This window comes from Doryrhamphus excisus, linkage group LG13, assembly GCF_037039965.1.
Source record: "Doryrhamphus excisus strain RoL-2023G ecotype Guam linkage group LG13, RoL_Dexc_Guam_v1.1, whole genome shotgun sequence".
In the NCBI taxonomy this organism is placed as follows: domain Eukaryota; kingdom Metazoa; phylum Chordata; class Actinopteri; order Syngnathiformes; family Syngnathidae; genus Doryrhamphus; species Doryrhamphus excisus.
The window spans coordinates 11,269,772-11,292,397 of NC_136369.1; the positions used below are offsets into that span (position 1 = coordinate 11,269,772).

The following is a 22,626-nucleotide window of genomic DNA, read 5'->3' on the forward strand; positions in this document are numbered from 1 at the left end:
GCTTGGGGGTATAAAAGATTATCTCCACTGCTAATGAAGATATTCCTTCAATATCTACAGCTGCATGAGCACTACAAAAACTGTTTATTTCCTCTTAAAAATCCATCTCTTGTCGAGATGCGGATTTCCTGATTATGTTTATCCAATTCCTGGATAATCAGGTGCCATAGCTTGGTCAATTTAAATTTCGTCAAATAAGATAAAAAGGAAAAAAAGGGAGGTGGAAAGGGGAAAATATTTTTGCATGGCCTTTGCCTTTTTCCCAAGCCCCGCTATTCTCCCGCCAATGCTTTTTATTCACAAATGAGGGGAAAAAAAATGCATTACTGCGGACCAGATGGGAACATTCCACATGACCAAACCAATCAATCACATTGGTGGGACGCAGGTGTGACACAGCCGTGCAGCAACACACCATTTCACAGTCTATCAGGCACAAACACATGGTCACCAATCAATGGCACCCTGAGGACCCACAAGGAGGGGTGCTTCTCCAAAGCTGCACAGGTTCACGGCTGATGACTTCATAATCACACGTCCATTCTCTTAAGAGGTGAGAGGTGATGCACTCCCTAATAACGTCTCCAACCATTTCAACACCAACGATGTAATGGATGCTGCTTCAGCAGGGACACTAACATGCTCCCCTGCATCACTTTCCCAGCTGTCCAAGGGAACCAGCGCATATTTAACAAGTCAAGAAAATTTCTCCCAGCTGGATATTACAGTCCAGGCAGCATGAAACATCAAGTGTTTGTCAATCTTTGGTATCAGACGCCAAACAACTGTTGGCCTGTATAACAACAGAAAACTGAGGTGAAGGACAAGGAGGGATGCACACGAGGCTTTGAAATGCTATGTACAATGTACAATGTAGTATAGCTCTTTATGCAAAAAACCCAAGCAAACAGTGTGCACCATAAGTCAACTGGGATAGGCTCCAGCCCTTATCTCATCTGTTTTATTTTGCCAAATTGTGAAAAAAGTTAAGAGATAAATATAATTTTGGGGCAGAATGTAATTTACCCAAAGCCACCTTCCTAAAATCTTCCCGTTTCAAAACTTAAAATGTGATGCCTTTACACCAAACAGAGAAGCGTCTTGTACCCTCTAACGCTGTAATGCATAAAAAGTGTTTTTCTACATAAAATGCTGCAAGGTCAGTATGCAAAATCTGCAATCACAAACATTTTGTAGGACAACATAAGGTAATGCGAAAGCCCACATATATTGAAGTTATTATTAAGGCTACAGATCATAATTTACCGTTAACCTACATGTGGCCAAACGTTTTCTTACACACATACAAAAACAAATTAAGGATGTAGGTGGCTATACATTTTGTGCATTAAAGATTCTCAAACAATGTAGCTTAAAATATGCGAAGCTATCTGAACAAAACAGCTTAGCTTTGCATTAGATGTCAAAGTAAAAATGTCACAAGTAAATAAATAAAACAATTAATATAAAATTTAAGAATATGTCCAGCGCTAACGACAAACCCGCGGGCGCTGTAAGGGTGATGAAAACAAAACAGGCTACTGTCATCCGAACCATACATCAGCAAACTCAAATATCCACACACAGGACACATGTCAACTTCAGAGACATTCAGAAATCACTATATTGCTCAACAGAACAGTACAAGTTGCCAGGTTGCTAATCCTCAGAAAGCGGCAGTAATACCCAAGCGGTGTGGTGTAGTGTAGTAATTATTAACATCGAAATGTGGTAGTGCTTTTGGCTTTGTTTTTTATTTCTGCTTCCTTTACATATAGCAATTAGTGTTTTATTACTTTATGTCCTCCATATGTACAGCATGAGTGACTTAGGGGTTAATGTAGATATAATTTACGTAGGTATAGTAGCTGATTTATACCAGGAACTTAAATCGTATGTAATCCAGATACCGCCTGTAAAGTGGCCAGAACATGTCCACCATGTATGTTATATGTGCTACTGCAGGTACAGATATGGAGATTTCCCTGGACCATCACATTAGGAACAAAATACAGTCTTAACTTTTTGGCTCATCTTCAACTAATTTCCCATGTCGTTATGTAGCCGAGCCAAACGAGAAAAACAACAACTCCTTTGCAGTGATAATAATTACCATGAAGCTGTGACCCATGCAGCTGATTCCTAGAGACTCGTTAAGTCATCATATCTTGGTCAAACCTCAGTTCTTTCCACTTTAAAGACAGAGCCCCCTGAGGCCCATTGAGACTACAGATGATCCTCTGCAGCTGGCTCGCCTCCTCCCCAGTCAATGGCTGGGGGCCGCGGCCGCAGGAGGGGAAGGCCGGGCAAGGCCAAGATGGGCCAGAAAAAGCAGTAGGCAGGGGAGGTCTGAAATGTGGGCGGCATGGGGATGGAGAAAAAGGATTTGCACTCTTTCAGCTCGTCTCCAGCTCTTCATGCTCCACTGACCTCGGTAATAGATAAGCACACCCTGCAGCTCAACATAATGACCAGCTCCATCCTCCAAACTGTACTGCACCACATTGCCTCGTCTTCCAATCGCAGCTCTCTGTTCCTGTCATATAAACTGGAGATATGTGCATTTTGCGGTTGTCACTTAAAATCATCCATGCAAATCAAATGTTTAACACGAGGTCATGGGAGAGATGGTGCACATATAGTAAGTAAATGTGCATACTGTTTGTGTCTTTCTGTGTAAATGTGGATTTGCATGGGTGAGGGGCAGAGCAAGACAGCATTGCTATCGCCTATGACCAACAGTGCTGTGGATGCCTGAACAGCGCCTGACACTACCACTGTCTAGTTTAGAGGAGGCTCTTAACGTACGGAGCACCTGCATTAAACCTGCCCCTGTATGATGTGTGTGCACAGTGATGTGGCATTTGAAAAAATGTACGAAACTGAAGAGGGAGGTTGTGTCCAAGAACATTGACATTTTTTATCTAAAGTTGCCTTTTCAGATCATTACTGGAAAAAATATCCATTACTTACACATCTGAAAATGTACAGTATGTCACATATCAGACAGGAGACAGCTGTACACTGCACTGACACGCTTTTACCCAGTAACAATCCCTCTATAATCAAAATTCAATATAAAAACTGACTTCAAAATTGTTGTGTGACAATAACACCTCTAAAATATCATCATGCATGAGATAATGGAAGACATTAGCAAATCTCACACGACTTCAGCTCATGAGCATTTAAAGTCTGTTTTGTGTTTCCACTTCAAAATGGTCTCGTGGTTAGCACGTCAGCCTCACAGTATGAAAATCTGATCTCACATCTGAACATCTGAGTGGAGTTTACATGTTCTCGCGTGGATAGATTTCCTTCCACATACCCCAAAACATGTATGTTAGGTTAATTGGAGGCTCTAAATCAGGGGTCTCAAACTCAATTTATCTGGGGGCCACTGGAGCTAGAGTCTGGGTGACTGGGCCGCATCAGGTTTTCCAAAAAACAACAAAAAACGGAAAAATGAATAAACTTTGCTTTGGTTCCAATTTTCTACAAGAAAAGCTCTGATAAAACATTCCACTGTTGTCAAATATCTTATTTTTCTACACAAAATAAGATGATAAATAAATAAACAAATCAAGAATAAAGAAAATCAATCAATCAGTAATAAGTAAATATAATAATAATAATAAAACGGCAATTAATAAAAACTTCATATATAGTTGGTGGGTAGACAAATTATTTTTTTCAGATTAAAATTAACAGTTATTTAACCTTTAATATGAACATTAATCAAACGTAATATTTTTTTCTGGGTACATGATACCATACAGCATCCATATCAAACTTGCGTGGGCCGCACTAACATTAAACTTTCATATCAAGGCGGGGGCCACAAACTAGTGTCTTGCGGGCCACATTTGTTTGAGACCCCTGCTTTAAATTGTTAATGGGTGTGTATGCAAGTATGACTGGTTGTTTGTCTATATGTGGCCCTGTTACTGACTGGTGAGTCAGCAGGGATAGGCTCCAGCTCACCTGTCACCTGTGACTAATGAGAACAAGAGGTATAGAAAATGCATGGAGGGGTGTTATGTGTTTATACAGTACATCAAGATAACTAGGGGTCTATGGGTGAAAGGAGCCAACTGGTGATTACAGTGGACACTTGGTCTGTAAAAACAGCTCAAGGTAGTCAAGTTGGGTCCTCATGTAGGCGCGTGATTCACGTGTGTTGACAGCACTAAGATGATTAGTGCAGAGCTAAAGCTGCATATGTAATATGGAAGAGGCACACTGGGAGGAACGTGAGGAAGAATTTACAACTCAGCAGTTGTATCATGGCCATGGAGCACATGGATGGAAGCAGGTAATGTAAAGGCAACTACACAGTGAGACAATGATGAATTATAACTTAGCATGTTTGCTAGTGTGAGGACTAAGCATCAACTGTGGTTCAGCTGAAGAACCCAAAAATATGAGTCAATTTGGTAAATCATTAAAAAAAGGCCAACATTAGGCTGTCCAAAGGGAGCGAGTGCAGCTTACTGTGTATGGTAATTATCCACATCGCTTGATATGAAGTGTTTACAACATCCCTCATGTAGCTGACTCAAGGAAAAAGATAATATTAGGTACTTACATTTCACTATGCCAGGGTGCCTACACGTATTGAATGGTGGCGCAATGGCATAGTAAGATAAAAGCCGCCACATGTTGGAAAATTATTTCTTTTTTACATGAAAACAATGCTAATGTTAATGGGGAATTCTGCCCATCATCCACAAATATGAGACATGAACACGCATCTCTTTTCGAGCGTTCTAAAGATATAAAGAGACAGCTCATTACTTCTGTAATAAAACACACCTATGCCGCCTACAAAAACTGCTATTAAAATCAAGGATGCTCCAATCAATCGGCCACATATCAGTATCGGCCGACACCAGTGAAAAAGGACGGTATTGACATAAGCCGATACTTGCTTTAAAAAGGCGATCCCTCCATCGACCAGCACTACTGGTTACACTGGTATTGGTATCGGACGATTTCAATCATGGATTATCGGTATCGCCAGCAAAAAATCCTGATCGGAACATCCTCAATTAAAGCACGCCCAAAAACCTTAAACAAGGTTATATGGTTTTATATACATGCTGTAACCATGCAGTAACAGGGAGATTCGTGATAACATGTCATATGTACGGTATTTTGCCATATTTTGGTCCTTTAATGAAGCATTAATGGAACTTCCTTCCAGGGCACACTGAGTTCACATGGCAACAAAGAAAGGAACTCTTCACGTAGCATTAATTTTTCCAATCAAAAACATAAAAACACAGCAGCACTAGTGGCAGCTCCAATGTGTAGCCTTTTGGTAGTGACATGAGGAATTAAAAGCGCAACGCTGACCTGCTACGGGCGAGTCTGTGGTGACGCTAGTAGCTATCCAGTGTGGTGTGGCTAGGCGTCAATATGCCAGTAATATAGTTTGAGCGGTGCACACGCAAACTCTTTAGAGATGAACAACAACGGCGTCACCTATGTCTTCCCCTGTCCTTCGTGACTGCGAAAGATCCACAGCCAGACAAACTTTGTGCCAGTGTAAGCTGAAAAAAAAAATTGCTGACACAACAACACGGCAGCGACATGACACAACGGCGGCAATCCTCCTCACATGCAACCCAGCAGCACAGCTTAAGAAAATTCTCTTGTTGGAAATAGCAACCCACTACCTCTGTGGATAATGATCAGGACCACCAAATGTGGGCCACATCTCCACTATAAAAGTCAAAGAATTGAGATCAAGTTGTAACCCTTGTAATCCAAATATCTGTAGTATTTAAGGCAATCCTGATGTAACTTTGAAGTATATTGCAATGAAATTTTGCCTCTGAGACAGTATCCGACAACTTGTTGAGTCAGATGGTATCACACATCAAAACAATGAGGAAAGCCTTGTCCATATATTGCACTATAAACATTGGCAATGTAATGTGTTGTTCACCTGTCAGACAGCATGCAGCGCATGACGTTAAAGTGACCAAAAAGGTTGCGGCACCGACACACATGACAACAAAATATACTGAATGGGATCAGCCCAAACACGGAAACTTCCCTATCCCTGGAAGAAACAGTGTCATGTATGGATCACCATCGCCTTGTATCCATTTGGTAGAAATTAGCTTGAACATTTAATGGTTTAATCAGAGTACAGGCAATCCACCAATCAGTGCATGTATTAATAAGATCCTTTCCAAGCCTAGGCATGTTTACAATGAACCTACCTGGCCCTGGTATGTCACTGTCATAAATATATATACTTTGCAGTTTTGTTTCTTTCTTTCAGCTTTTTCCTGGTTCATACACACACTTACAGGCACAGTGTGTGTTTGTATTCAAACTCCAGTTTGTATTCACTGACAACAGAGATGTTTTGTTTCAATTCAGCAACTTCTATTTGTCGACAAATCACTTTGCAAGGAAACCATTCTCCGAGGCCATTACATAATGACATAATGAGCAGAGATGTGGGTAGCCATAAAACTGTCGAGTGGCTACACACCTAGACACGTGCGGGACACCCTGCAGCTTTTAATTGGCTAATCATTAGTTAGCAATAAAAAAATAGAAATGCATAACAGTGAACAACCACAATTTATCCCACCTGACATCTTCTGGGTTTTTGCATAAATTCCATAAGGCAAGTGGATGAAAGTGTATTTAAGGTACAGTTACTCTACCTTGTATCATCACTATTAAAAGTAATATTATGTATTTGTTAAAACTGAAAGAGAAGACACTTTTTGCCAGTGCTGAGATGTCAATCACTGTTAGAAACCCACACCTAAGCAAACCAGGAGATGATCCAATTACGGGAATACAACATACATCTTATTACGGGAATACAGCTTCTAAGCATATACTGCTTATGTGGTCTTTGATACAATACACTTGTTTAACCCTTCACACCACATCCTTCACCCTGTTGACAATGTTACTTGCTTAGGGAGGTTGTGACGGTCAGGAGAGCTTCTTATGATGGAAAGCTATACTGATGGTGTGACTTCTAGCCTGGGGGAGGGTCATAGCATGAGGAGGAAGAGGGAGTTGCAGAAAGGGGAAGGGGATTAACAGAGGGAATAAAGACAGCGGGAGAGGGAAAAAATATCCCAGTAGCCTGGAAAGCCCCTCAGTGCTGCTACCGCCAGATGAATGATGTGCCCTAACGCCATTAGGGCTTTTTTTAACACAATGTCTTTCCACTACCAAAGGGCATGACAAGAGTGAGTTGAAGAGAATCGCTTACTTACCCATTATGTTGGAGTTCATAAAAGGTGTTGGGGACAATCCTTCATGGGACACTAATCGACTGTCACTCAAATGATCGCCGTAATGAGGGCTATCTGTGAAAGCCTGGGGGAAGAGATCAGAATATTAAGAACATTATTGGGCAACTTCACTAATTGAGTCCTATGACATACCCTTAATTTATATAAGCGGAGTGCAAAACAGGTTTGTTGCATACATCAGTTGTGTACGCTTGTTTTTCTTTGAGGGAGGAGTGGTATGAAAAAGTTTGGCCACCCCTGATAATTTTCAAGATTTTCCTTTATAAATCGCTGGTTGTTGGGATGAAAAAATTCAATTAAATATATGATATAGCCGACAAGCACAGTGACAGTTGAGAAGTGAAATGAAGTTTATAGGATTAACAGAAAGTCTGCAAATATTATTTAACCAAAAGTAGGCAGGTGCCTAAATTTGGGCAGCCTTGTTGTTTTATTGGAATACCTTTACCTTTAGTTGGAACACAAAATGTGTTTGGTAAGCTCATTGACCCTTGACCTACATACACAGGTGAAGCCAATCATGAGAAAGGCTATTTAAGGTGGCCAATTGCAAGTTGTTCTACTCTGCATCTTCTCTGAAGAGTAGCACCATGAGAGCTTCAAAACAAGTGTCAAATGACCGGAGAGCAGAAGATTGTTCAACATCATGGTTTAGGGGAAGGATACAAAAGCTTTATATATTATAGATATATATAATATATATATTTGAAAAAACGTAATTGGGTGAGCTGCAAAATTCAACCCTCTGAGTGCAGATTCATTTATTTCCGATGGGAAACATTTTGAAATAGGAGCAGATCTGAGGTTGTCCACCACCCTGAAAGAGATTGTGTTTGACTTGATAAGTCCACTGCATATTTGAAAAGTTCTGCGTTTGAGTTTTGATTCTACAACATTTTCATACATATATGAAAGTATCATTCACCCTAAGAAAGTGTTGTTTCACAGAAGGGGAAGAATCTGGAAGATGCAATCTGACATCTTTCAACGGTACCTGCAGCTTTAAAAAATTGCTTTTTTTTCCTCCTGCGGCTTAACAGTACCTTTTCATGACAGTTATCTGCTTCAGAGGCTTAGGTCTAAATATCGGCCACAGCATGGTTTTTGAAAACTCGGGGTCCAAAGTAATAAAAGACACTCTGTTACTGTGCTAATCCCAAGTCTTGTGAAAATCCTTATGTGCTTCAGTCAAACACAGCTTTCCAAACTGCATTAGCTACCACCAGGGAGATCGCCAGCAGCGGTTGGCTTGCATTTCTATAGACTTATTTTGGACGACTTGTACCCTTTGCATTAAATATACAGTCAAAAAAGTCAAATCTTATTATCCATCTTTTTTGTGAGCGGATGGTGATGAAGGAATTTCAAAGGCAGTGGAGGGTTGCTCTGTGTGGAGGGAATCCTCAGAGGTTCCCTATTGTGCTGCTGCCAGGCCGCACACACTGTTAATCACACCATGAACAGTCAATGACAACAACAGCCTTGTGAGAAGATCGAGCAAACACACACACACAGACACATACAGATTTATAGCCCACAATTAACATTAGTAGAATTTCCTCTCCACTGTAGCACAGCCAGGAAAAGACGCCAAACTACTGACATAATTGAAAGAAAGAGAGAGACAGAGAAAGAAAGAATGAATGAATGAATGAAAGAAAGAAGGCACCTGCTGGTAATGGACAATTTAATCATTCCTCAACACGTCATCTTTAATTGTTATGACTGCCAGTGTGAAGCAGGAAAAGGCTGGCTTGGGGTGCTGGAGAAGGGACGGAAAAAGGAGGGGGTGGGCAGGGATAATGGTAAGTCTTGTATTTGCTCCTCTGGAACTGTTGGATCATCAATCACAGATCCCTCGTCATTCTCAAAGACTGGTGGCCTATATCCACACAAGATGCTAACGCATGCTGTCATCGCTGCCACGGGGCAACGCTAGCACTAGTGGCTAATAAACTGTCAGATCACTGTAGCAACCCCCCCGCCCTCCAATCACTTGGAACTGTGTTTAAAAAGGCATCTCACTCTGGTACATCCCAGGTGAGTGTGTGACTGCAGCTTGGGAGGCAATGATGTGGTCATGATGGATGCGTGCGGGTTCGAGTATCATGCTGGGCCAAGGCACCAGGGGATGTGAAGGGTTGTCGTGCTGTGGCGGTGGGCACAGCCTTGGCTGTCAGAGCTCCAGCCTACAGCCACAACTGCCCAGGATACAGTGGCTGGCTGGAAGCCAAGGTCAGCACGGCAGGGCTGAGGACTGTTCACAGTCGACTGATCACATACTCGTGGCTCTACGGCTCAAACAGGCGCTGAGAAAGTCTGAATTCCCTTTGTAGCGGACAAAGCACAGCAAACATCTTTGTTGTCCAAATCCTTGAGCTTTGAGAAACACCAATGAGTACAGTATTGTTACTGAAAGGTGTGAAAGGTCATTTAGCGACATGGGAGTTTTAAAAATGTACTCAAAACACTCAGTGTGACCTTGTATTATAAGTGCTTAAGGGCTGTCACAATTAACTGTGGAAAAACTTAACATTCTCGATAGTGTATTTCCTGGGTTAAGTAAAATGTGCCATTCAAGTCTTGAAATGTGCCATAATTCTTTCTAGGCTATGTAAAACAAGTCTTGATCAATGTCGGCTGCCTATGCAGCTGTGTGTGTGTGTATGTGTGTGTGTGCAAATCTTCTGATGGAGTAAACAGCTGTCTGCTGGCTGATGCTGTGCCTTGCAATGTCACAAACACTCATTTATATGCACCTGGAGCAAATATATCCGAAGCTTCTCTGTCTTATAATTCAAATCAAGCTGCCAGTGTTACCATTGCCTGTAGATGTTCATTCGGGAAGGGCACAGAGGGATAAACAAGGCACCGCAGCCAGAGAAGCTCTGACATTTAACTGAATTCTGATAGAAAGTGACAGGAGACTGACATTAAATGAGATTCATACAGGACATCTAGAATAACCAATATGTGAGGGGCAAACAAACAGGAGGAGAGAACTGTTCACACTTGCTCACACCTCTCCCTTCAATATAACCGCTTGTTCATAGGAACTGCAGCCAGTGTCTGCACACTCAATCCAGATGTTCCCTGACAGAGAGTAGATGTTGCCCCGTGGCACAGTTGGCCTCCCTTAAGGTGTCCCTCTGCTCCCCCAAAAAACTGATTTTCTGGAGCATATTTTCTGCTGTGCAGGAAACAAAACCCAACAAAAAAATGACATCAATATTTAACGATTACTCGGATAATTCCAATACCTCAATTACAAAAAATAGTAGAGGAGTTATTTCATGTTTCGAAGAATCACCAACGTGCCTTATGTCACCCACACACGAACAAGCGGCTAGAAAAAGTGGCAAGACAATGCAAAAGAAGGAAAAGTAAATGAAAAAAAAAAAAGAAAATGTGGTTAAACAGCAATTGGAGCACTGTGACGTGTATCAGCTTTAACGAAGCGCTCCACCGTCGGCGTTGCCGCTGTGCGCCAACAATGATATCCCAGCAGTTGCTGGTGTGGCTGAGGGATAAAAGGCAACATGCACACACCGTTCACAATTGCCACTCGTCGTATTTGAAGCCGCTATGTTGTGTGGAAAAGTTTCTTTTTAAATTGGGCCATTCGTGCCATGAACGCCATTGCAATTATGTATTTTTCCTCATTCACTTGTTATTGTATCTTTAATGGTTGCTAATACCTGAATTTAACTAATGAATGGTCTTTTACCAACGAGACTCAGGGAACTCTCAACCGCCAGGGTTATTGTGGGTAGCTGCTCTGTAGGAGTCCACAACTCAAAACAAAGGGTCGAAAAAAAGGGTAGGTCCCCTTTAAGAAAGTGAATGATACAGTATGTGAGTTTAACAAGTATCCTGTGGAAAAATAAATGACCTAAATTAAATTTATCAGTGTAATAAAAGGCTGCATGACTGTACGGAATTTCTGGAAAACCTGTGAAATGACACAAAGAAAGCAATTATTTCAATTTAATTACAGCAGTTCCAGTGTGAAACCTCATTCCCTTTAGCGGCCTACCAAGATTCAATATTAAAAGTAGGGTTGTGACTATATTTCCTTCATCAACAATGGGAAAAATTAACAATTGATTAATTTCCTGTGATTGGCTGGCGACCAGTCCAGGAGACAGCTGGGATAAGCTCCAGCACCACCGCGACCCTCGTGAGGATAAGCAGTAGAAAATGAATGAATGAATGATTAATTTCTAGGCACATAGTTAGCCAAGTATGGCTCGTTAATGTACAAAAGTGCCTATATTTTACTGGATCTTAATGTTAGTCTAGCAAATGTAAACAGCTGAAGTAACGCTAACTTCCCTAGCTTGTGTGCGAAATTGGCAGGCTTACATAGAAGTTCTGCCACGGTGGAGGTCTTAAATTGCAATGACTGTGCTTGGCTGAAAATGTCAACTAAATTACTCCCCATTGCAAAGATACCACAAAAGTACCTGCATAGCTGCTTTTACACAGTTTAGCTTCTGGTGGCACAGCATGTCTGGATGCTGGCCATCATTAATCATCACAAGAACATTTTCTATGTTCGCTATTCACTGGTGTGCTGTGTCATGATTGGATGATCTACAACAATCCATAGATTTCAGAGGAGAAGAAACACCACAATTGACATTCATGTTTAATCAGCTCTAGTCACAGAATAACACAGTACATCTATTCAAGTGCTACATTGGTCAATATACCACCTCCATGGGATGACTGTTAAATGATGTGCTGTGAAGCAGAAAGGGCATTCAGAGGTGTTAAGGTATGGGTCATCTTACCCGGGAGGGTTCGTACGAAGGACTAGACTCGCCACCTGAGGCCCAAGATGCTTGGCTGGTCCGCTCATCCATACCTGTCAGAGAAGAACAAGCACAACTCAGTCAACAAGTCAGGATGACTCATGACTCAATGTGCATATGCCAAGATTCTGCCCAGCGGTAGCCTGCGGCACCAGCACAGAGTCCATCCTATATACCATGTCCGACTTTCAATGGGTGCAGATTTGAGGTGAGTTGGAGCCTATCCTGACTTTGTACAAGAGGTGAGTCGCCACACGCAGTCAACCACAAAGCACTTATCGACAACCATTCACAATCGCATACAAAGATCAACCCATGACCATACCACTATAGTCAATACTGAGGATGAACTGATGTCCGATGGCTCACATTTCTTCTTAACAGGAGTTGACTGTAAAAACTTTGCATACTCCTTATTGTAACTCTTTTGCCTTTTGTCTAACCGACACAAAACGTCCCGCAAAAAACGTGTAACGACCACATTTCCACTACCGATGTGCAAAGATTGTCTGCACGTGTATGTCTGTTCATACACGGTACTTCAGGGGTCTCCAGACAGTAGCTCATGAGCTACCAGTAGCTTCTAACCACTTTTCAAGTAGCGCTCCAACGGGTTTATTCATATTGTCAACTCCTATACCGACCAAATTAGAAAGTGGTGTTCGGCAGTAGTCCGGAAGTCCTTGGACATGCATGGGAGTATGACCAATCACAGAGTGGGTCTTCCCAGAGGCAGGCAATGGGTGGAATAAATTAAAACGGACAATTTTAGAAAGCAAGGAAATACAGCTGGAATATGTGCAGATTTTGGAAGATCTATAAAGCTTTCTGTGGGGGTTATCATATACAGTCCACAAAAAATTAGCATAATAGTTCCCCTTTAAATATGATTTGGGAGATAGTAAATGAAAATATTGCATTTCTGCAACTGAAAAATAAATTGCAGGGGTGGCAATTCTAGTTATTGATTGTCTCTGATGTTATTTTATATACGTATCTCTGAAAAAGGCAATATAATTCGTCCAAAATTGTCTTCAAAGCGTTTGATCAATCACTGGCTAAAAGAAATACCCAGCGCACAGACCTTTATGTGAAACATTAATCATGCATTAGATGCAAACAACAAAAACAATGGAGATATTAAATAATCCCTGGACACCATAAAGACAATGTCAAGAGGATTATGACCCACACCACTAGAAAAACTGCAACTGCAAGCCAAATTCTACACTGCAGAGCATGAGATGAAAATGAGCAATACCAGTCACCACTTCTCATAAACGTGCATCATCAACACAGCTGGAAGAGAGAACCGATGAATCTCTGTCAGAGGCTATTTTTTTCCAATCCATCTTTCCCTGGCGCGTCTTGCCGGTCACGCTCTGCCTCAATTATCTGGCCATGCCCAGCTGAGATGCAATAGTCCAAACTCTCATTCCAGGCAATTTCCACACCTCTGTCTGCACACTCACTCGCCTTATGTTCACAATCACTTATGTAGGCGCTTCTTCCCTCTTTGAGGATCACAAACACAGTTGGACAAACTGGAAGGCTGTCCGAAAAGCGGATGTAACACGCTGTTGGTTAGATATAGTACTTGGAGGTTCAGCAGTTTATTTTGTCATAATTTTATGCAGGAAGTACTCTCTTACATTGATTACAGAAAAATGTGTCGCTAGATATAACATGCATATGTTGGTATTGAGTATATTATGACTTCACAGTATAGTGACAGCATTATCTACTATAATTGGAGGGATGACATGGTTCAGGCATTGGAATTCCGACTTGTCTCCACTTTTTTCACCCAAAATAAGAACACTAGAATACCAGAGAACACATTGTACAAAACCAAATGTCTGTATTCTTCACAATTACGAGATGAATGAGATTTGTCCTTTGTCAAAAAAAATTTTATGTGATTTTTATGTGATTGGATTTTACACAAAAATACTAAAACACTGCATGTTTGTTTTATTTAACTGTCAACACATCCAACTGTGTCACGTCCTTTGCGCTGGCACCGTCTGGCTGAAATAAAACAGTAATTAGGGATGTCCGATAATATTGATAATATTTTCAAAATAAAAAATCTCAATATCCAATATCAGATCATAGATCTATCGCTTTTTCTGCTGATAATGATGTCAACACATGAGTGAGGACAAGCTCCACACAGCAACAAGCTCAGTATGTCCGGAGTCTGGAGCCATTTCCAAGTTTCCCCTTTGGATAACAATTAGCAATGACTATAAGGTTTTAGATTTTGCACTTTGCAAATGAGACTCCACCTAAATAACGGGATACATAATCTACATATGATTACTAATGAGAAACAGGTACCCCTGCACGCGATTTCCAGCGACCGCAAAGCAGCTGCACATCATGCCAAACAGGAAACCAAAATAAGAGCAAAAGGAAACAATGTGAAAAATAAGGAAAAACAAAACTAAAGTCCAACTTGTCATTATGAACAAGACATAAAGGTCTGGTTACATGAAAAGGGAAACTAAGGCATCTCCCCTCAATACTAATATCACACCTCAGGAAGAATCACTCAGAGTCACAGTTTTACACTCCTGCAAAGTACCACCACAATAATAAACAGCTAAATCGATACCTCTTTGGCAGCATCCATCAAAACTGAGCCTTATTATCTTTGTAAAGGCACAGCTCTCGTATTGACTCTCATTGGACTGTGCAAGTCTCCCTAATGTTGTGGCTAATGCAATGCAAAATCATGGTGTTTAGGGCCACAGCGGCAAGTAAATTGTCAACCTGCAGTATCATGATGCATAGGTTAGTCATAAAAGGAGACTACTGACACAACTGCAATGTTCAGAGGTGAACAACAAGTGCTAGTTGGTAAACGCTTTCATTTTTCTACAGAATATATGGTGACCAGACCAGACGTTAGAGAGCACACAGCACTATACCTCAACATAACCATGTTCTAATAAATGTGGCTGTTCGGCCTGCTGTTAAAACATAAGAACATATCATTTACAATGTATCAGGTGTGAGCAGACCAACAGAGGCGATGCAGTATGATGCAGTCACTCGCAATGCAAGTTACTCTCAGGTGGAAAAAAACAGCTTGTCTTCAGGTTGAAAACACTCGGCTCTGGGATATTGGTTGACTGATTGATTTTCACTTGTGTTCTTCCCATAGAAATGGAAATTGACCAGGTGCTGCTGTGATAAAACCTTTATTAATTATACAGGCAGTGTTGCAATGTAACATTTTAAACATTCTGTCACACATACACAAAAGAACGTTGTTGTTAACCACACAAATTACCTTAAGTGCCAAATTTTGAAATGCTTTAGAATAGTGATGCTCTGATCAATCAGCCAATTTCCGCTGAAAAGCAAGTGATTGGCATATGCCAATCAATGCCTTTCAATGTTGATCACAAAAACTGAGACCCCTGTGTGGAATATCTTGGGTGGTGTCCCCTTCACCTTTTTCTTTACACTGCACAGGTGTGTGACAGCAAACCCCAAAATGTCTGCCTTGTGGAACTTATATGTCATTTGTGAGAGTGTTTGCGTCCTGCAACACATGCCATGAAAAATATCTTGAGGAATTGCACGTTAAATAGTTGTAATTTAACCCTTTAGGTGCCAGAGTTTTTTTCAGTTTTGACATTACTATTTCAAAAGGTTGTAGCTTGAAAATGTTTAGCGATATAACCATAAAAATTAGGGATGTGGCCATCCGATACTTTTATAATACATATAAAATGCCCCATTTGCAGGGCATTTTTTCTCTCCTCTTCAAAATGTCCTGCATCATCAGCTGATTCGACTTCGACTGGGTTGCCTGGGTAAACTCGCTATATTGTGTCAAGTGTATCACTCAGTAAAATGCAGCCTTTCTTTCCCACCTCTTGAAATCCAAGTGTGCATACTTCACACTTTCCGTGTGTTGCTTCGCTTGATGGCATTCGACCAAAAGTGTCACTGCAGGAAAGTGATGTCATGCCATACACGTTGCTGTTTCTGTGTGGTATGGAGTGAAGAGGTCTCACTCTGTACCACCGCATCACCATAGATCTGATCAAAAGTAATGACATTAAATATACATGTGTCCTGATCGGGAGATTACATCCGATTCCAATTAAGTCTGAAACCACTTGATCGAACCCAATTTCCGATGACGTGATCGGATCAGGACATCCCTGCTAGATAAAATTTTTAATTAAATTAGAAAGAAAAAAATATGATGGTAGTAAATTCACTAAACTAATTTGCATATTTGGCATCACCAGGCTCAGAATTTGTCAACTCCTGTCTCTAAACCAGCGCATCAAAATGTCTGATCCACTTGTGATACTCTTCCTCTTCTCTCAAGCAAACCCAGGCATCATCATCGACACTTACAGCGGGATTTTGAACAACACTGCTTAACCTTGACCGCTATTATTACTATATATTATTACTATATATATATATATTATTATTATAATACTATAAATTATATTATTATTATATATATATATTATATATATATATATATATATATATATATATATAACTGCAGCTAACACATCCAAAACATTGGCCAACAGACGGCTACGCAAATAACCCAAAAAATAATTGAATTCATTGGACCAGATGACCCCCTCAACGGTGGAAGACACCAGGTTCCGCTGACTGCTCTCTCACTTGGTGCCCCACTGCGTGCTACCTGGAAGTCCTGCCATGAAGCGCTCCATCGGACACTGTACTCTAACATCGAAAGTCTCCATAAGGAAGGCGTCTCATCCTTGTTAAGGTTCACAGGCGATATAGGCTCTCTTGAAAGACATGTTTTTGTCTAAATAAAGATTTTATGGTTCCATTTTCAGATCATATAGCCTATAGCAGTGGTGCAGACAGGAATTCTATCAAGATGGACCCCCGCCCCCCGTTTAGTTTTTTGATTATTACCCATTTTGGGGGGATTCCTTGCAAACTTTTCTTCACCATACGGCTTCCCTGGCGGATAGCTCTCATCATAAATAAATTCAAAAACTTACAGTTCTTGTGATCAGACAATCTTACTCATGGGTGATGTAGACCAGAAGTAGGATATTAGTTGGTACTGTATCAGAGATGTTGATTTTTGTTTCTTGAGGTTATCCAACAATGTTCTGTTATCCTATATAAAAACTGCAGTTCTGTTTTGTAAGTATTGTAAAAATATATGTATATATTCTAGTGAGAAGGTCCTTATATTACATCCTTTCTCTCAGGAAGTCCAATTTTGAATGATAACATTTATAAATGATAAGTTCCTGCTATTTTTCCAGACAGGCAATTTCCCTCTTAACCTGTTTTGCACAGTAAGGGTGGAGTAACTCTCCCTCACATGGGCACACACGCAGGCACACACTCACGCACACACACCATCCACATAGCTTGCAGCTCATCTCCTGTTGCACATTCACCTCAAGTGTGTTATGACTGAAGCTCAAACTAGCCAGCATTAGCCTACCAATTGTAAACAAGGAATATGATAAATGCCATAGGAAACAGTGAACTGGTCATGGGATTTTCCTTTCAGATACAACATCTCTAGAGAGGTATTGTCTTTATCAGTGACTGCATTCAAAGTTTCACATGATCCATCAGTCTATCGCAGAACTTAGCTTTAAATTCAAATGAAGGAATTTTGTATGCATATTCTGTGTCAGTGGGGAGTGACTTAATTTCCTTTCCTGAGGAGGGAGAGGTGTTCTAAAATTCACCCTGGAAATACGGTTCATGCATGACAGCGCTGTTCTCCTGCCTTTGTCTTTCTGTTCAGTTCCACTCGATGTGTGTCTTTCATTTCACAGATAACCGAGGACAACGCGGCTTTGTGGGCGCACACAAAACATGCTCTCAGTAAACATAATGCTTGTTTGTTGACTTTGCCTTCTAGCGTCACACAATAGATGTGCTTCGGTTTAATGTCCTGTACAATTCAAGGCAAGGAAGTGATGCCAAGATGCGAAATCTGACCTTTGTTTATTCCAAACAAACCATCCACTAACTTGTTTGTCAGTTAAGGTGCTATAAGATCAGAAGAATAATTTCTAGACAATTAATGAGCCGCTGTATGGGCAGACAAAGGACTCAGTCATGACCAAAACAGTTCAATAAAATAACATTATAGCAATGTATGCAACATTGACCAAACGTAAGATCACAAATTCCAATTATGATCCTGTTACAGACATGTCTGTCAAATTGTTTGAGTTGGAAAAAGGGACCAAGGAAGCGTAGTCTTAACTGATTCACTAAAACACAGCCATCCTTTTATCAGCGACCAGGCAGAGGTGGGTGATCAGCGTCACCATTCTTGTTCAATCAATTAAAGAAGAAAACATTTGCATATGCTTATGGACCACAACACACCCCTTCTTTTTCTGATTAGCAAACAAGACAACTGATGCAGATGAAATCGGAGAGTTCAAGCAAAATCCTCTCGAAGGGTTAAAAGATTAAAAGATCTAAAAGTTTGATTACATACATAGCAGCTACACACAATAACCCGCACCAAAGGCAGCTTTACAGATCTTCCAGAACCTGCACCTATTCCAGCTGTATTTCCTTGGATTTCAAAACGGTCTGTTTTAAATTAATTCCACCCTCGACCCGCCTCCAGGCACGCCCATTCCTCTGTGATTGGTCACACTGCTATGCTTGTTTTTTCCGATTACTTGATTAATCTGTGCAATATATTAATATTGTATTATTAATTAGTGTAAGATGTGTGACTTATGTATACCTTTAAGGAGGCGTGGGAAGTCATGTGTGTGACATCAGCCAGAGTTGACTGTTTTAGCTGATTGTTAGCAGCAGCATATTAGTCCGCAAGGTGGCTCAGAGGCTACCCTGAGTTGTGACCGAGAGCAGCTCCCGTGTGAATGTTGACTTTATATGCATTCGCTGCTTGTTAATAAAGCGACTGCAATGCATTTTGAGTCTCCTCTTAACCACAAACAATATTCTACACTGGTCATAAGGTGTCAGTAACATTACATTGATGAGACAATAGCCACCACAGGAAGCACTTTGCCAATGCTAATGTGCTAGTCTATGTTATGTCTTTTGTCTAAGATCATATTTTGTATTACTATATCTACCACATTGGGTTATAGGAGTGTAAAAGTGACTATAGGGGTGTTATTTCATGTCTAGAGGGCTCTAATAATGCTAACAAAAGATCTTTAGAACATATTTAGAAGGTAAACAGGTTTTGTATGCTCCAACTACAAAAAAAAAATCCACTTATAAATAAGGAATCATACCAACCTGAATTTAATTTCATGCATGATTTGGAGTAGTATGAATATATGGGAAATATATTGTTCAATAATTATTTTTTTAGTTCAAGACTATGATTTGACACTTTGTGAACTTCGGCTTCAAAATCAGCTGGCGAACTAGGGGACCCCGTCATACATACTATCACCATCATAAGGCTGGACACACTATGTGTTTGTGTTCATTAAACAACCACACACAAAAAGTGTTTTGAGAACAAGACATAATTAGTATAATGACAACAAGATAGCAAAGTTAACTTGGAAAGGTGAGTACCCCATGAATGTAATACCTTCCCTGTGGGACAAAATCCTGCTCCGAACTAGTCGCATTTGGAGTCCAAAGACGAGAAGCTAGGCAGATACTTCCGGCTAGACAGCTAGTTAACTGCGGCCAGTGACAGCATGTAAAGACAGATGCAAGAGAAGTCGAAGACCAATAGGTTTGATAAGGTGATCAAACACGCAGGCATCAACTGGCGTTGCCTGTGTCAAGCTGCCAAATTCAAACAATTTACAGACTAGTGCTGATTCTCACGGCAATACGGGGACAAAGTTTGTCCCTTGTTGGCAACCCTACGTGACAGAGCACACATACACATTCATGGGACAAAGTTTGTCCCTTGTTGGCAACTCTACGTGACAGAGCACACATACACATTCATGGGACAAAGTTTGTCCCTTGTTGGCAACTCTACGTGACAGAGCACACATACACATTCATGGGACAAAGTTTGTCCCTTGTTGGCAACTCTACGTGACAAAGCACACATACACATTCATGTCATGTTTGTGTTGTTGTGATCGGTTTTAAAAGGCATTATCGATGAGTGTTGGCGCCTACCTGGTGCACTAAACTGGCTGCTTCCAAGTGTTGTTGGCCTGTTCTTCCCTCCACTGACAGGTGGTGAGAACATCTGTGAAAGGCACAGTGTGGACATAAACAAAAAAATCCACAGTCATTCACAGACATCCAACTACTGTGGTTAAGAAACAAGCAAGAATCATGTATCACAATTGTGTTGGTCATCACCAACAACGCGTACTGATGAATGAAGTTCACTTGCTCTCTCAACCAAAGCAACAAGAATGATACCCACACTGGAAAAAAAAGTGTGCAAACAGCTTTCCCTACCGCACTAAAGTCCAGCAGGTCACTTAATTCCTTGTCTGTTCCAAGAGCGGCAATCCGCTGCTGAGGATTCATCCTGGTGAGCTTGAGACCTGTGGAGAAAACACACACACAAACACTTGTTCACATCAGGTCACATCACTGCTGGTTTGTTTTGTTAATTAAATGCATGAATCAGTGCCACAGGAGCTGTCTGTTGTGGGTGTAACATGAAAACCATACTCTGGGGTAAAGTTCAATGTGTGTGTTATATATGATGTAAAGATATTCGTCCGTGTGACACACATTCAAATGTATTAATCATGTTAATTAAAGTAAGAGATGGCAGCGTTGCAAAAGATGGACCTGCATCAGCATCGCTTCTCTGATCGAACAGTGCATGTTCTAGTCAGTTATGTGACAACCCGGTTCTTAGTTGAACACATGCTTATGTATAAACGGCTGTCAACTGTGTTAGCATAGGGTTGCTAATGACTAACATTGATAAGTGGCTTCCTTTAGCTGCAATTACAGCTTCAATGAGGATTGTAACGAGCTAGCAGGCTGTCAGGGCGCTTTTTGGACATTAGTATACAGAAGAGCGCCTCCTTTCCAGCGAGTGACACACTAATTCAATATTGTTAGAATGTACGCAACACACTCAAAAAGAAACCAACGAGCGACAATGTCAAACCTTAACACAAGACCACAAAACGCAATTATAGTCCTCCTCAACTCCCAACTTCTTACACAGGTCAGAAAGCCCATTTCGCCAACCCCCTCCTGTTATCTTACCTTTTTTCCAAGTGAAATTCCAACTAGGGTGATCTGGTAAGGACTCGTTTTCTTGCTGAATGCCTCTAAACGCGTAAAATGTCCCTTTAAAAGGCAATAGCAGGGAGAATATTCTGTATTTGTATCAGTTAGAGTTCCCCTTAGGCAGACATTTTTGCTGTGCGAGAGCCCAAGCACCACGATGACATGGTGGGGTTAGTGTATCCCTCCGCAGCGGACGGGAACATGGCTCTGTCTCTCTTCCTCTCTCTCTTTCTCTCGGTCTCTCTCTCTCTCTCTCTCTCTCTCAGCGGGAGATGCTGCTCAAGTAACGGGTGGGGACTCGTCTCACCTCGGCATGATCACCTTCGAAGTCTCACTTGAGTCACATGGTCACAATATTTGCATTCTAACAAACGCAGCTTGGTCATCATCAAAATCCAGTTAGTGCATTTGAAGAAACACCTAATGTGCATTTTAACTAATGATGTTTGGCTGGAAGAGGGACACAAAACACACAGTATAGTGCAGTTATTTGTGGAGCAATTTCATTACAGGTATCCATGAATGTGAGTGAATACATTTTTTGTAACTGACAGATCGGAGCGAGTTGCTATATTCTGTTAACAAAGCACACAAAATTACATTTTGGATTAGTATTTAATTGTACATTTAAAATACAATTACATTTATTTTTAAGCGGGCATCCTAGCACAGTGCAGTGAACTACTTGGAACTACTTTTTCCTCCGCGCTGGCGATAAACCAGAGCAGAGGACTGCAGTGAAGTTTCATGTTGGCTTTGGCTGAAGGCTTCAACATTGGTGGTGCTTAGTGCAGTTGGGTATTTTACATTCAAAAAGTTATGTTACTGGGAAAAAAGTGACAAAACAGGACACAACAAGAATATTGCATAATTTTACAACTTATTTTATTTTGTTCCAGGTGGATATGTTGCTCTATGGTTCAAAGTCTCATAGATATACAGTAATCTCTCATGATGTATGGATGAAAAATGCATTACTTTTTGTTTTCATCAGGATATTTTGCCTTCTTTGTTGTTTGAAGTGAAAGACCTGTTCTTGAATGACCCAAAAGCAAATGATACAAAACGAAAGGGTTGGTGGGTGGGAGATGGATGGTCTTACAGGGACTGCAGTGAATGTGGCTTGCCCCCAAAAATGTACTGCATTTTTATTCAGACATTTTGTTCTATTAAAATACATCACCTGCTTTAATGTTAGCAATATTTTAACCCAAATGTGATTTAAAATGTCTTCTTTTAGCTGACTAACCATTAAAGTGTAAATAAACTTGACCTCTCCATGC

The 22,626-nt window shown here is 40.8% G+C and overlaps 1 protein-coding gene across 2 annotated transcripts in view; it reads right to left on the bottom strand.

The window, feature by feature from the left end:
- tcf12 (transcription factor 12) overlaps positions 1-21,535 on the bottom strand; it is a 69,690-nt gene extending 48,155 nt beyond the window's left edge. Inside the window, exons 1-5 of one of the 2 annotated variants that reach the window (XM_078795842.1) lie at positions 21,320-21,535; positions 20,549-20,637; positions 20,258-20,330; positions 12,095-12,168; positions 7,260-7,362 (exon numbers count right to left, since the gene is read on the bottom strand). In XM_078795842.1, coding sequence (XP_078651968.1) covers positions 7,260-7,362; positions 12,095-12,168; positions 20,258-20,330; positions 20,549-20,620 — 322 coding nt within the window. In that variant the 5' untranslated portion in view covers positions 20,621-20,637; positions 21,320-21,535. The remainder of the gene's footprint in view (positions 1-7,259; positions 7,363-12,094; positions 12,169-20,257; positions 20,331-20,548; positions 20,638-21,319) is intronic. The other variant, XM_078795843.1, reaches the window with a different exon arrangement.
- Between the last annotated feature and the right edge of the window lie 1,091 nt (positions 21,536-22,626).